General features: G+C 45.3%; 1 protein-coding gene across 1 annotated transcript in view; it reads left to right on the top strand.

Annotated features, from left to right (window-relative positions):
• Nucleotides 1-3382: 3382 nt before the first annotated feature.
• The window catches only part of LOC132764900 (uncharacterized), a 28273-nt gene continuing 15688 nt past the window's right edge, over nucleotides 3383-15967 (top strand). The window contains exons 1-5 of the mRNA XM_067472913.1: nucleotides 3383-3408; nucleotides 8139-8172; nucleotides 8281-8458; nucleotides 11424-11527; nucleotides 14941-15112. Coding sequence (XP_067329014.1) covers nucleotides 3388-3408; nucleotides 8139-8172; nucleotides 8281-8458; nucleotides 11424-11527; nucleotides 14941-15112 — 509 coding nt within the window. The 5' untranslated portion in view covers nucleotides 3383-3387. The remainder of the gene's footprint in view (nucleotides 3409-8138; nucleotides 8173-8280; nucleotides 8459-11423; nucleotides 11528-14940; nucleotides 15113-15967) is intronic.

The following is a 15967-nucleotide window of genomic DNA, read 5'->3' as shown; positions in this document are numbered from 1 at the left end:
ATCGGGATACCAAGGTGCTTGTTTATATAGCTATTGTCCTCCCAACACAGCTATACGCCTGCAAGACGTGGACTGTCTACAGAAGTCAACATTGACACTGAAATACAACACCGCCTGAGCTCTGCTCAGAGAGTATTTGAGGACCGGGACAACCATAGGGAGACCAAAGTACTTGTTTATAAAGCTATTGTCCTCCCAAGCCTGCTATACGCCTGCGAGACGTGGACTGTCTATAGAAGTCAACATTGACACTGAAATACAACACCGCCTGAGCTCTGCTCAGAGAGTATTTGACGACCGGGACATCCGTAGGGATACCAAAGTACTTGTTTATAAAGCTATTGTCCTCCCAACACAGCTATACGCCTGCGAGACGTGGACTGTCTACAGAAGTCAACATTGACACTGAAATACAACACTGCCTGAGCTCTGCTCAGAGAGTATTTGAGGACCGGGACATCCATCGGGATACCAAGGTGCTTGTTTATATAGCTATTGTCCTCCCAACACAGCTATACGCCTGCAAGACGTGGACTGTCTACAGAAGTCAACATTGACACTGAAATACAACACCGCCTGAGCTCTGCTCTGAGAGTATTTGAGGACCGGGACATCCGTTGGGATACCAAAGTACTTGTTTGTAAAGCTATTGTCCTCCCAACCCTGCTATACGCCTGCGAGACGTGGACTGTCTACAGAAGTCAACATTGACACTGAAATACAACACCGCCTGAGCTCTGCGCAGAGAGTATTTGAGGACCGGGACATCTGTAGGGATACCAAGGTGCTTGTTTGTAAAGCTATTGTCCTCCCAACCCTGCTATATGCCTGCAAGACGTGGACTGTCTACAGAAGTCAACATTCACACTGAAATACAACACCGCCTGAGCTCTGATCAGAGAGTATTTGAGGACCGGTGAGCTCTGCAAGTGCAGCATTCTTCCGAATGAAGCAGAGAGTGTTTTAGAACCGGGACAACCATAGGGAGACCAAAGTACTTGTTTATAAAGCTATTGTCCTCCCAACCCTGCTATACGCCTGCGAGACGTGGACTGTCTATAGACGTCAACACTGACACTGACATTTGTCCACTTGTCTTCCCAAAAGATTTGCAGGATTTTCCGGAGGCAATGCTGATGGAATCGTTCTAGGAGTTCTATGTGACATCTATAGACAGTCCACATCTCGCAGGCGTATAGCAGGATTGGGAGGACACTAGGTTTATAAACAAGCACCTTGGTATCTCTACAGATGTCCCGGTCCTCAAACATTCTCTGCTTCATTTGGAAAAACGCTGCACTCGCAGATCTCGGGTGGTGTTATATTTCAGTGTCAATGTTGACTTCTGTAGACAGTCCACATCTCACAGGCGTATAGCAGGGTTGGGAGGGTACACTAGGTTTATAAACAAGCACCTTGGTATCTCTACGGATGTCCCAGTCCTCAAATACTTGGAAGAATGCTGCACTCACAGAGCTCAGGTGGTGTTGTATTTCAGTGTCAATGTTGACGTCTGTAGACAGTCCACGTCTTGCAGGCATATTACAGGGTTGGGAGGACAATAGCTTTATAAATAAGCACCTTGGTATCTCTACGGATGTCCCAGTCTTCAAACACTCAGTAGAATGCTGCACTCACAGAGCTCAGGTGGTGTTGTATTTCCGTGTCAATGTTGACTTCTGTAGACAGTCCACGTCTCGCAGGTGTATAGCAGGATTGGGAGGATAATGGCTTTATAAGCAAGCACCTTGGTATCTCTACAGATGTCCCAGTCCTCAAACACTCGGAAGAATGCTGCACTCGCAGAGCTCAGGTGGTGTTGTAATTCAGTGTCAATGTTGATGACTGTAGACAGTCCACGTCTCACAGGCGTATAGCAGGGTTGGGAGGACAATAGCTTTATAAACAAGCACCATGGTATCTCTACGGATCTCCCAGTCTTCAAACACTCAAAAGAATGCTGCACTTGCAGAACTCGGGTGGTGTTGTATTTCAGTGTCAATGTTGACATCTGTATACAGTCCACGTCTCACAGGCATATAGCAGGGTTGGGAGGACAATAGCTTTATAAACAAGCACCTTGGTATCTCTATGGATGTCCCAGTCTTCAAACACTCAGAAGAATGCTGCACTTGCTGAGCTCAGGTGGTGTTGTATTTCAGTGTCAATGTTGACGTCTGTAGACAGTCCACGTCTCACAGGCGTATAGCAGGGTTGGGAGGACAATAGCTTTATAATCAAGCACCGTGGTATCTCTACAGATGTCCCAGTCCTCAAACACTCGGAAGAATGCTGCACTCGTAGAGCTAAGGTGGTGTTGTATTTCAGTGTCAGTGTTGACGTCTGTAGACAGTCCACATCTCGTAGGTGTATAGCAGGGTTGGGAGGACAATGGATTTATAAACAAGCACCTTGGTATCTCTACGGATGTCCCAATCCTCAAACACTCAGAAGAATGCTGCACTCGCAGAGCTCGGGTGGTGTTGTATTTCAGTGTCAATGTTGACGTCTGTAGACAGTCCACATCTCGCAGGCATATAACAGGGTTGGGAGGACAATGGATTTATAAACAAGCACCGTGGTATCTCTACGGATGTCCCAGTCCTCAAACACTCGGAAGAATGCTGCACTTGCAGAGCTCAGGTGGTGTTGTATTTCAGTGTCAATGTTGACGTCTGTAGACAGTCCACGTCTCGCAGGTGTATAGCAGGGTTGGGAGGACCATAGCTTTATAAACAAGCACCTTGATATCTCTACGGATCTCCCAGTCCTCAAACACGTGGAAGAATGCTGCACTTGCAGAGGTCAGGTGGTGTTGTATTTCAGTGTCAATGTTAACTTCTGTAGACAGTCCACGTCTCGCAGGCGTATAGCAGGGTTGGGAGGACAATAGCTTTATAAACAAGCACCTTGATATCTCTACGGATCTCCCAGTCCTCAAACACTCGGAAGAATGCTGCACTTGCAGAGCTAAGGTGGTGTTGTATTTCAGTGTCAGTGTTGACGTCTGTAGACAGTCCATGTCTCATAGGCATATAGCTAATGAATACTGAGAACATTCTTGGGCAGAGGACGATGAAGACCCTGTCAAATCAGAACTCCCACTAGGATAGAATTGGGCCAAACTTCCCACACAGAACCACCATGACCAACCAGTTATAGTGGTGTCAAACTGGGTTAACTGTATAGTGTAGATGCTCTTTTACTTATAAGAAAAGCAAGGGAATTGAAAAGAGAACAGAACAGAAAAAGAAAGCCTGAAGTCAAGCAGAGAAATAGAAGTAGATCCAGTTTTTCTGCGTGTTTGTACTTGGAAGGTGTGGTTTCCCGAAAGTGTATATAAAGCAATGTGTGCTGAAAATCGTAGAGAGATCCATGATGAGACGCATGATGAAGCTTCAGAGCTCGGTGAGTCTCCTTTGACATTAAAAGTATGAATTAACTAAATATTGTTGTTGTTGTTCATTCGTTCAGTCGTCTCCGATTCTTCGTGACCCCATGGACCAGTCCACGCCAGAGCTCCCTGTCGGCCGTCACCACCCCCAGCTCCTTCAAGGTCAGTCCAGTCACTTCAACTAAATATTAGAGGTGTGCAAAGTAGGCTTGGGCGATCAAGAAAAAAATTGGTTCTAAACTCGTTTCGTTTCTAGGGTGCGCTAGCGTTTCTAAATTCTGAGGACGTCCGAAATTTAAGATTTCGAAATTTCGAAATTTCCGAAATTTCGTATAATTACGGATCGATTCGTTAATGGCGGACAGGGGGAACTTCTGAAGCTTCCCTCTCCCTCTGTTGTTGACTGTTGGTGTGATAAAACAAACAACAACTATATTATATTATATTATTATAATATTTGTGACGATGTGTAAATTTTATTCCTTCGGTTATGTGTAGTTTGGATAGTGGTTTAGGGATGGTAAGTATGGGAGATTATGTTTTGTTAGAGAGAGTGGCTTGGTGTTAGCTGAGTTGCCATAGCAACAGGGGCGGAGCCAACTGCCTCTTCACGAGGCAGTTGTTTTAAAAAGTCAGTCAGTAAGCCGGTGAGCTACTGAGAGGACTGAGTCTCTGGGTGGAGATTCAGGGAATGTGTCTGTAGCCGGTGTGCTATAGGAAAGACTGAATCTCAGGGTGGGGATTCAGAGAATCAATTGGTGACCAAAGTGGTTGCAGAGAAGGAGGGAGAGCTACAGGGGGTTGTTGATTCTGAATTAAGAATCAAGGTTTGGCTAGGTTTAAGCCTGCTGTGCCTGCTGTGAAACGTTTTGAAGTCTGTGCCTGAGATTACTCATGAAACCTTTCTAATGTAACTATCAAGATTTGTGCCTCTTGTGAAGAAATAGTTAAACATGTTATACTCCTGTTAAAATAAACTTGTTACTGTTTTCCTCAAGCCTTGTCTGATACAGTTCTCCTAAGTTGAACAGCCTGCAATACTAAAGTCAGCCAGAAACAGTCCCTATATAAAATAGTTCCTAGGCTGATATTGATAGTTGCCCGGCTTCCCTCATAGATTAGGTGGCAGTGGGTGTTTTACCACTCGCACCTTCACATTCGGTGGCATTAAAACGGTCATCGTTACAATTGGTGGCAGCAGTTTAACGACCTCTTCACAATATTATTATATTATATTGTTGTATATTATATTATAATATTATTATATTATATTATTGTATATTATATTATTGTATATTATATTATTATAATATTATTATATTATATATTGTTATAATATATATATATAATTTATTATATTATATTATATATATATTACATTATATTATTATTATATTATGTTATATATTATTATATTATATTATATATATTATATTATAATATACAATTATATTATAATATAATAATATAGTAATATAATATATAATAATATAATAATATATAATATATAATATAATAATAATATAATGTAATATATATATAATATAATATTGATCCATGCAGGAATAGTGTGAGGAGTAATTAAGAATCAAAACAATTTTTTCCAATTTTCGTAATTATTTCGTAATTATTTTCGTATGTCTGGTGCATTGTATATTATATTATATTATGTTATATATATTATATTATATTATTTTATAATATACAATTATAATATAATATAATAATATAGTAATATAATATATAATAATATAATATAATATACAATGCACCAGACATACGAAAATAATTACGAAATAATTACGAAAATTGGAAAAATTGTTTCGATTCTTAATTACTCCTCACACTATTCCTGCATGGTTCGATATTGGATCGTAAGCTAATTTAAATATGAATGAATAACGAATTACAAAATTAACGAACTGGATCGCCCAAGCCTAGTGCAAAGTGGCTGAAATCCAATTTCGGAGATTCGGATTACCCCCGTTTCATTTCGTAATGATTCACAGAGGTCCCGTTGCGTGATCCGAATTTCCGAAGCTTCGTAATTATTTCGTTACGATTTCTTCTATTCGTGGCAACGGCGAAGATGTCAAAGCTCGTTTCTCTGTTGTTTTTATGGTTATCAGGATGAAATTTGGCACAACTGTAGTCAACATTTGCAACTTCAAGCCTGCCAAGTTTCAGAACGTTTCGGTCATCCACTGATTATTAGGAAATTGTTAAAGTTCTTACGATTTTCTTTTATTTCTGCACAATTCATTTATTTATTTATTATTCGAACTTTTTTTTTTAAAATAATCTCTATTAGAATTTTCTTAAAATATACAAATAGATTAAAGGTTTCCAAAAGAAAAGAAAGGAAAGAAAGCAAAAAAAAAGTTAAAGGAAAAGAAAAAGAAGGGGAAGAAAGGAGAGAAAAGGAAAGGAAGAGAGAAAGAAAGAAAGAAAAGAGGCGAAGATGTCAAAGCTCGTTTCTCTGTTGTTTTTATGGTTATCAGGATGAAACTTGGCACAACTGTAGTCACCATTTACAACTTTAAGCCTGCCAAGTTTCAGAACGTTTTGGTCATCCACTGATTATTAGGAAATTGTTAAAGTTCTTACAATTTTCTTTTATTTCTGCACAATTTATTTACTTATTTATTTATTATTTATTTATTTATTATGCAAATGTATCTGGTAGAGATTGCAAAAGGCCCTCCCGTTAATGAGCAGCAAGGCATTTCCCACACTGCCTTGCTGCTCATTAGCCATAATTTCTGAAGGACCCAAAATAGCTGTCTGTAGCAGTCATTAGCCATAATGGCTGAAGGACCCCAAATAGCTGTCTGTAGCAGTCATTAGCCATAATTTATTTATTTATTTATAATTCAAACTTATATGCCGCCACTCTCCTGGAGCTCGGAGCGGCTTACAAGAACAGGCTAAAATCTAACACAATTTAAAACCAATTTAAAAACAATCAGAGATCAAAGGCCCATTGAAATAGATATGTCTTACATGCCCTGCGGAAAGCTGATAAGTCCCGCAAGGCACGGACTTCAGGTGGCAGAGTATTCCAGAGTGATGGTGCCACTGCTGTGAAGGCTCTGCGTCTGGTTGCTGTTAGACGCAAGGTCTTGACACTGGGAATTCCCAACAAATCTTGGTCCTCAGAATGGAGGGATCTCTGGAGTTGGTAGGGGGAGAGGCGGTCCCTCAGGTACATCGGCCCCAGACCATGCAAGGCCTTCAAGGTGAGTACCGTCACTTTGAAAGTGATCCAGTGCTCAATTGGTAACCAATGCAGCTGTAATAAGATTGGGGTTATGTGGCATCTCATCGGAATTCCCGCAAGAAGCCGAGCAGCTGCGTTTTGTACCAACTTGAGCCTCCGGATCACCGACAGAGGGAGGCCAATGTAGAGGGCATTACAGTAGTCCAGTCTTGAGATGACAGTAGCCTGAATCACCGTACCTAGGTCGTCCCTGGACAGGGAGGGGGCCAGCCGTCTAGCCTGCCGCAGATGGAAAAAGGCGGTTCTGCTCACGGTGGAGACCTGGGCCTCCATCGTCAGCAGAGGGTCCAAAAGGACTCCCAGACTCTTGACCAACGATGACGGGCGTAGCGCCTCGCCATCCAGGATAGGCAGCTGGATGTCCCCACTGCCCGGTCGACCCAGCCATAGGATCTCCGTCTTTGCTGGATTCACCCTCAACCTTCCAGTAACGGCCTTGAGGCACTGATGGAAACAATTGGGTACAGAGTCCAGTCGGCCTTCCATCTTCAGCACCAGCTGAGTGTCATCAGCGTACTGGTAACACTCAAGCGTACAGCGTACTGGTAACACTCCAGCCGAAAACCTCGAACCAGCTGAGCAAGTGGTCGCATATAGATGTTAAATAATAGAGGAGAGAGAATGGCCCTCTGAGGAACCCCACGAGAGAGAGAGGGGACCTCTCAGAGACCAGGCCTCCCCTCTCCACTCGCTGTCCACGGTTGTGAAGAAAGGAGGACAACCAATTTAGAGCTCTCTCCCTGACTCCAACAGCAGCAAGGCAGTGGGTCAAAAGATTGTGGTTGACTGTGTCAAATGCTGCTATGAGATCCAACAATGAGACAACATATGCAAGGCATCAATCCTGAAAAGTTTCAGAAAGATTCATTCATTTATTGATTTTTAGACATTTTAAAATATATATATGGCTTGGTTGATCCAAAAAAAGAACGGTTCAAAACTCGTTTCGGATGTAGGGGGCGCTGGTGGTTCGATTCTAAAGTCAATTCCGATTTTCACAGAAAAAAAATGTTCAAAACTTTTCAAAACCTCCGAGACTTCCGAATCCTTTGTTAATGGTTTGAAAGTGTTATTTCCTGTTTCATTGGGTGGTCTTTACTTTGAAAGTAGTTGTTTTGCTCCAGGAGCAGGGAAAAGCCAGCGGAGGAAATTCTTTCCTTCTCTGATTTAAAACTGGCTTCTCTGGCTTGAGTCGAGGCCAGGAAAATCCTTTTGGGGAGGAAAGGCAAATAAAACGCCTTAGAAAACTGCATCTCCCACAATTCTGGAATTGTGTCTTTTCCTTCTCTCTTCGGAAACTTGTAAAACTCTTGAAAACTTTGGGAAGAAGGTTAAATGTTGAAATCTGAAATTCAGATTTCGGAACTGAAACAGCTCAGCGTTGAAAGAGCAAGTGAATCTCCACCTTTAGAGTTGAACCCTCCGGTTCATAACATGTATCTTCTCACATTTTCCCCTCTTTAGCTTTTCGTGATCCTTCTCGTTCTTCCAACAAGCGGTAAGTAGATACTTTCTCCCTTCTCTCTGTAGTTAAAGAACCAGCAGAATTATCCCAGTGTTTTCAAGGACCGTGCAAGGTTTTCTCCCTAATATTTTTCCTTCTCAGTTTCTTCTTGCGTGACGCGTTGGTTCGATCGGGATGACCCTTCGGGAGTGGGAGACTTTGAAACCACCGTCGACTTGAGGAAGGAATATCCTGGGCAGCTTTGCCCGCATCCCATTGGGATTGAAGCCCAGACTGTGGACGGCACCCCTGCAGCCAACACAGGACAGACATTTAATCCGTGAGTGATGCCATTGGGGCCCTGCACAGTTCTCAAACTGTGCTCCGTGGAGCCCTTTTTGGAGCAAAAATTTCTTGTGGAGCCCCGAGAAATATTTATATATTACTAGCTTGGGGACCCAGCACTGCCCGGGTTATTTGAGAAAGGAATTGTGTATCAAGGTTGGTCTTTATCAGTTATTTATATGGCTTGCAGTGGTCTCATGAAGTTAGTGAAGGTACTGCGAGTCCCATCGTCTGTGGTCCTTCCTCCTCCAAACTGCACCAAGATGGAGAGTGGGTCATGGGGGCTCTGTGTGCCAAGTTTGGTCTTTATTGGTCATTAGATAAGTGTTGCAGAAGTCTTGGGAAATCAGTGGGGCACATGGCGGCTCTGTATGCCAAGTTTGGTTTTGATCGGTCATTGGATGAGGGTCCCAGCGGTCTCAGAAAGTGAGTGATGGTACTGCAAGTCCCATAATCCGTGGTCCATCCTCCTCCAAACTGCACCAAGATGGAGAGTGGGTCATGGGGGCTCTGTGTGCCAAGTTTGGTCTTTATTGGTCATTAGATGAGTGTTGCAGAAGTCTTGGGAAATGAGTAGGGCTCATGGGGGCTCTGTGTGCCAAGTTTGGTCTTGATCGGTCATTGGATGAGGGTCCCAGCGGTCTCAGAAAGTGAGTGATGGTACTGCAAGTCCCATAATCCGTGGTCCATCCTCCTCCAAACTGCAGTAGGATGTAGAGTGGGTCATGGGGGCTCTGTGTGCCAAGTTTGGTCTTGATCAGTATTGGATGAGGGTCACAGCGGTCTCAGAAAGTGAGTGATGGTACTGCAAGTCCCATCATCCATGGTCCATCCACCTCCAAACTGCAGTAGGATGTAGAGTGGGTCATGGGGACTCTGTGTGCCAAATTTGATCTTGATCAGTCATTGGATGAGGGTCCCAGCAGTTTCGGGAAGTGAGTGGAGGTACTTCACCAGGATGCACCAGGATGTAGAGTGGGTTGTGGGGGCTCTGTGTGCCAAGTTTGGTCTTTATTGGTCTTTGTTGGGGGCCCCAGTGGTCTGTGGGAACCGAAGGGTTTGAAAGTACAAATCCCATCATACATTGTCCACTCTCCCCTAAACCTCACCAGGACATAAAGGGGGTCATGGGGGTTATGTGTGCCAAGTTTGGTCTTGTTCAGTCATTGGATGTGGGTTGCAGCGGTCTCAGAAAGCGAGTGGAGGTACTTCAAGTCCCATCATCCATGGTCTGCCCTTCTCCAAACCGCAGTAGGATATAGAGTGGGTCATGGGGGCTCGGTGTGCCAAGTTTGGTCTTTATCAGTATTTGTTGTGGGCCACAGTGGTCCCTGGGAACCAAACCATTTGAAAGTACTACAACTCCCATAATCCGTGGTCCACCTCCCCCAAACCTCACCAGGACATTAAGGGGGTCATGAGGGTTATGTGTGCCAAGTTTGGTCCAGGAGCGTCGCCCGTGTTGGTCACAGTGGCCTGTAAAAGTGGCAGCCAATCAGAAAGCTGCCACATACACCTACCTACCTACCTACCTACCTATGTCCGCCCTCCACATACAAACATTGACTTTTATTATATACATAGATATTATATTACTAGCTGTCCCCTGCCATGTGTTGCTGTGGCCCAGTCTGTGTATATGTGTTTTGTTTGTGTATGTATGTATGGTTTTGCACATGTGTTGTAATGTATTTTTATTTATTTTTTGCTTTTTAAGTCTCTTCTACTGTATTTTTTCAATGTTTTTATGAGTGATGGTCACTCGTTGGCCTGATAGGTGTATTGTGTCCAAATTTGGTGTCATTTCGTCCAGTAGTTTTTGATTTACTTTAATCCCAGACAAGGGGCGGCTCGTTCATTACGCAAAGTAAGCGGTCGCAGAACACTTTTTTTTTGCCAGGGGCGCAGAGGCGCCTCTGTAAAAGCCCCTCGACTGCCACTTGAGGAGCGCCCCCTCCGCTCACAACAGCCCTCGCAGTCCGGGGGGAGCCTCGGCTTTCTTGCCTCGCTGCCGGGCAATCCTCTTCCCAAAGGGGCCGGGCCCTTGAGCCTCGCCTAGCCCCTCTCATTCCTGCCCCACCTGGCCACCGGGTGTGTGAGCAGAGCCGGCGCTCAATCGTTGTCCGCGTTCGATCCCTTCCCCATGACCGGCTCCCTTTCCCGATACCCCGGCGCTCCACCCGCCTCCTCTCCTCTCCCCAATCCGCGGGTGGGCCAAAGGGCGGAGCCACCGCGCCTGGCCCGCTTTGGGTCCGGAGGCGTGCCTGAAGACCCCGGCGTGCGCACCAAAAGTCACCTCTTCTCCTGACTTTCTCCTCAGTCATTGTGACCAAGAGAGAGAGAGAGAGAGAGAGAGACCCTCCGGCTGGAGGTATCTCCCACCTCCGCTCCCTCCTTTGCTCTTGCGCCTACCTTCAGGAAAGGTGGGCATCTCCACCTCTCTCTCTCTCTCTCTCTCTCTCTCTCTCTCTTGGTCGCAATGGCTGAGGAGAAAGTCAAGAGAAGAGGTGACTTTTGGTGCACACGCCGGGGTCTTCAGGCACGCCTCCGGACCCAAAGCGGGCCAGGCAAGGGAGCAAGTGCGGCAAGTGTAGTTACTGGGATGTATAGTTCACCTACAATCAAAGAGCATTCTGAACTCCACCAATGATGGAATTGAACCAAATATGGCACACAGAACTCCCACGACGAACAGAAAATATATATCAATGATTGGTTGGTTGTGGCACACAGAACTCCCACGACAAACAGAAAATATATATCAATGATTGGTTGGGGGCGGGGTGCCAAAATACTGTTTGCTTACCGTTGAAAATTACCTAAGGCCACCTCTGATCCCAGAAACAACCATTACATTTTTATTTATATCGATATTATCTATATAAATAAAAACGTAATGTTCTGGTCTACAACTCCCTCCGGTTTCCTCTCTTTCTCATCATGGTTCCTGCTTTTCTCAGGTTCAACGCTGTGGAAGGATTCGCTTGTGTCAACGCAGCACAGAAAACTGGTTCCTGTCGGGATTACAGAGTCCGCTTCATCTGTCCTCCAGAGTTCTGTGCAGGTGAGCCTATGTAGGCCTCAGTTGCATCTACACTTCCTGACTGTGAGAGCCGTTCAGCAATGGAACTCTCTGCCCCGAAGTGTGGTGGAGGCTCCTTCTTTGGAAGCTTTTAAGCAGAGGCTGGATGGCCATCTGTCAGGGGTGATTTGAATGCAATATTCCTGCTTCTTGGCAGAATGGGGTTGGACTGGATGGCCCAGGAGGTCCCTTCCAACTCTTTGATTCTATGATTCTATGATTCTACACTGCTCATTTAATGTAGTTTGACCCCACTTGAACTGCAATGGCTCAAGTTTTTGGGAATACTGGGAGTCATATTTCGGGGAGGTGCTGTTGGAGTTCAACCTGTGATTGTGTTTCAGGATCAGGGTGCTTTGGATGTGTGGAATGATGTAAATGAAGTTCAAGATGGCCATGGTTTTTATTTGTTGTTGTTCATTCGTTCAGTCGTCTCCGACTCTTTGTGACCTCATGGACCAGCCCACGCCAGAGCTCCCTGTCGGCCGTCACCACCCCCAGCTCCTTCAAGGTCAGTCCAGTCACTTCAAGGATGCCATCCATCCATCTTGTCATGAGCGCCTCAACAGTAAAATCAGAATCCAGTCTCGTCATCCATTATTCCGTATTCCTATGTTCAATCACACTGTTTAATCAAATGCTTGTTCGAACAGCCAGGTCTTCACTTTCCTCCAAAACTCCAGTAAGGAGGGGGCCAATCTGATATCTGCAGGCAGGGCGTTCCACAGCCGAGGGGCCACCACTGAGAAGGCCCTGTCTCTCATCCCCACCAAGCGCGCCTGCGATGCAGGCGGGACCAAGAGCAGGACCTCCCCAGATGATCTTAGTGTCCTAGTCGGTTCATAGGAGGAGATGCGTTCAGAGAGGTAAGTAGGGCCAGAACCGTTTAGGGCTTTATAGGCTAAAGCCAGCACTTTGAATTGTGCCCGGTAGCAAACTGGTAGCCAGTGGAGCTGGCGCAACAGAGGGGTAGTATGCTCCCTGAGTGCCGCTCCTGTTAGCAACCTGGCTGCCGAACACTGGACCATTTGAAGCTTCCGAGCAGTCTTCAAAGGCAACCCCACGTAGAGAGTGTTGCAGTAGTCTATGCGGGATGTAACCAGAGCGTGGACTACCGTGGCCAAGTCAGACTTCCCAGCTGGCGCACAAGTTTTAACTGTGCAAATGCTCCCCTGGTTGAAGCCGAGCATGACCCCCCCCCCCCCCACAACAAGGGATGGTGACTTATAGTTCTGTAAGATAAGGGGAAACCTTCCCCTCTGCTTTTTGTTTACTTCCCATTGATAGCATTAACCCCAGGCATTATTCCCCTGTCTCACAGCCAGGAAGGACACATGTTGATTCACAACACTCAAAGCAGCCCTGTATGGGCTCTTTGTCTCACAGAGCACATGGCATTTCCTTTGTTTAAAGATTCCTTCCCAGATTCCTTTGTGTTCCGTCATCCCGCCTCCATCTCTCCTGATTGGCTGTTGCCACCAGGTGGCAGAGGTCTCCCAATTGGATGCTACAGACCACTGGAGCTTCCTGATTGGTCCAGAGGCATCGGGGGCGGGAGGGCCGCCTCCCAGGTGTCCGCCCATCACCCAATCACAGCAGGGAACAACAGGGAAGCCGGGGCGGGGAGTTTGAACTCTGCAAATTTGAATTTACTATAAATATGACTGCATTGGTGTAATTCCCTCATGCTCTGCTGGCGAATTATTGCAGCTTTGCATCCGGTTTCAGCTGAATCGCATTAAACTTCGATGGCTCTTCTTCAACTGGTGAGACATTTCATTGGGAAATCAGGGGAAAATGTGGGATGCTTCTCTGTCTCGCCAGGGAAAACAGAACTCTTTGATGAGTCTAATTGGTCTCTGCCTCTTTGATGAGTCTAATTGGTCTCTGCCTCCTGGCAAAGACCCCTAAATTTTAGCTCTATAACATAGTCATCGCTGGAACCTGGGATTCCAGGCTCAGCGACGAGTCCAAGATCACACCCAAGCTGCGAACCTGCGTCTTCAGGGGGAGTGGAACCCCATCCAACACAGGCTGTAACCCTATACCCTGTTCGGCCTTACGACTGACCAGGAGTACCTCTGTCTTGTCTGGATTCAATTTCAATTTATTCGCCCTCATCCAGACCGTCACAGCGGCCAAGCACCGGTTCAGGACCTGGACAGCCTCCTTAGTAGTAGGTGGAAAGGAGTAACAGAGTTGGACAACATCCACGTACAGATGACACCACACCCCGAAACTCCGGATGATCTCCCCCAGCGGCTTCATGTAGATGTTAAACAACATGGGAGACAATATTGAGCCCTGAGGAACCCCACAAGACAATGGTTGTGGGGCAGAACAGGTTTCCCCCAGCAACACCTTCTGAGATCGACCCTCTAGGAAGGACTGGAGCCACTGCAGAACAGTGCCCCCAAGGCCCATTCCCGCAAGGCGTCCCAGAAGGATACCGTGGTCGACGGTATCGAAGGCCGCTGAGAGGTCCAGCAGCACCAACAGGGACACACTCCCCCTGTCGAGCTCCCGGCGCAGATCATCCACTAAGGCGACCAAGGCTGTCTCGGTACCATGTCCCGGCCTAAAGCCAGACTGTGCCGAATCTAGATAATTTATTAATAAGTTAATAATAATAATAATAATAATAATAATAATAATAATAATTTGTGTCTTCCAAGAATACCTGGAGTTGTGAAGCCACCACACGTTCCAGGAATTTGCCCAAATAGGGGAGATTGGAAACTGGCCGATAGTTGACCAATTGAGTGGGGTCTAGTGATGGCTTTTTCAACAGCGGTTTTATTATAGCTTGTTTTAAGCTCGCTGGAATGCTGCCTTCCCGAAGGGAGGCATTAACCACCACCTTTACCCACTCGGCCAATCCCCCTCTGGCCTCCTTTAGAAGCCAGGATAGGCAGGGGTCTAGGATGGACGTGGTTGGCCTCATTCCTCCAAGTATCTTGTCCACATCCTCAGGTTTCACCAATTGAAATGAATCCATTAAAACCGGACAAGCAGATGTTCCAGCTACATCCTCAGAGACTTTTTTCATTATTTTATTTTATACTTTGTGTTTATCTTGTATTGTTTTGTTTTGTTTACATTTTATTTGATGTATTATTTGTTGTATGTACTCTGTTGGGCGTGGCCTCATGTTAGCCGCCCTGAGTCCCCTTGGCAAGATGGTGGCGGGGTATAAATAAAGATTATTATTATTATTATTATTATTATTATTATTATTATTACGAACAGGTTTATTTGATCAAACCACCCTGCTGGGTGAATAGTAGAAAGTGCCAGGCAAAACTTGGATGCCATTTGAACTTTCCCCTCCTGCGCCTGCTTGTTACTAGACATTTTCCTTTCCAATTCTCATCCTTAGTCCATTTCTTCTTTAGGATGCACAACCCGTTGGTTTGATCGGGACGACCCTTCGGGAAAGGGAGACTACGAACTCATTGTTGATCTCAGGAAAGAATATCCGAACGAGATCTGCACCGAACCCGTAGCAATCACCGTCCAGACGCTGGATGGGACCCCCTCCTCCCAGACTGGACAAACATTTGCCGTGTAAGCAACTCCTTCTCGTTTCTAAATCGGACTAAAACCCAGAATGGTTTCAATGACTTAGGAGCTACTGACTGAGTGGGTACGTTACAGTTCCAACTCTGTAGCTACAACACTACAAAGACTGGAAAATTCCTTGTAGATGGAGCTTGTGTTGGAGTTCAGCCTATGATTGTGTTTCAGGATCAGGGTGCTTTGGATGTGTGGAATGATGTAAATGAGGTTCAAGATGGCCATGGTTTGGTCAGTGATATTGATGCAGAGAATGACAAAGAGAGGCCTGTTCAAAGTGTAGTTTCCCATGAGAATGTTCCTACACGGTATAGGGATGAGAGTTCTCAGGATTTGGGGCTTGAAAACAACTCGGCACCTGCAGGGACTAATGAGCGTATAGTCAGGCAGGCGGAAATGAGCCAAAACAGACAGCTCAACCAAGGCCTTCGGCGTTCTGCCAGGCTTCGACAACCTTAATGTGAGGATATAAAGTTCCACGCATGGGAAATATAGTCAGATGAAGCATCGTTTCAGAATGCTGCTAAGTTTTTGCTTTTGCTTGGAAGATTCATGTTTAAGGATTTCTTGGTGTATGGTTTGACTCTTTGTCTCTTGTGTTTACCTATGCATGCCTTGGATCGTTTCCCTGTTTCTTTGGCTTTTATTAGAGAAGTCTGGACTTTGTTTTTGAACTTTGCTGAACCATACCTTGGAGTAATTTGTCCTGCTTATTTTCTTACCTAATTGGATTTACCTATTCCTTTAAAGTGTTTCTCTACTTTGCCGCTTTTACTTACCTTCGGTAAAAAAAGGATTGTTTTCCTACTCAGTGTGTGGTATTTTAAAATCAGAGGTTTCCTGTTC

Source organism: Anolis sagrei, chromosome 13 (assembly GCF_037176765.1).
Source record: "Anolis sagrei isolate rAnoSag1 chromosome 13, rAnoSag1.mat, whole genome shotgun sequence".
Classification (NCBI taxonomy): domain Eukaryota; kingdom Metazoa; phylum Chordata; class Lepidosauria; order Squamata; family Dactyloidae; genus Anolis; species Anolis sagrei.
Note: the sequence above shows the minus strand (reverse complement) of the source record. Positions and strands in the feature narration are given on the sequence as shown.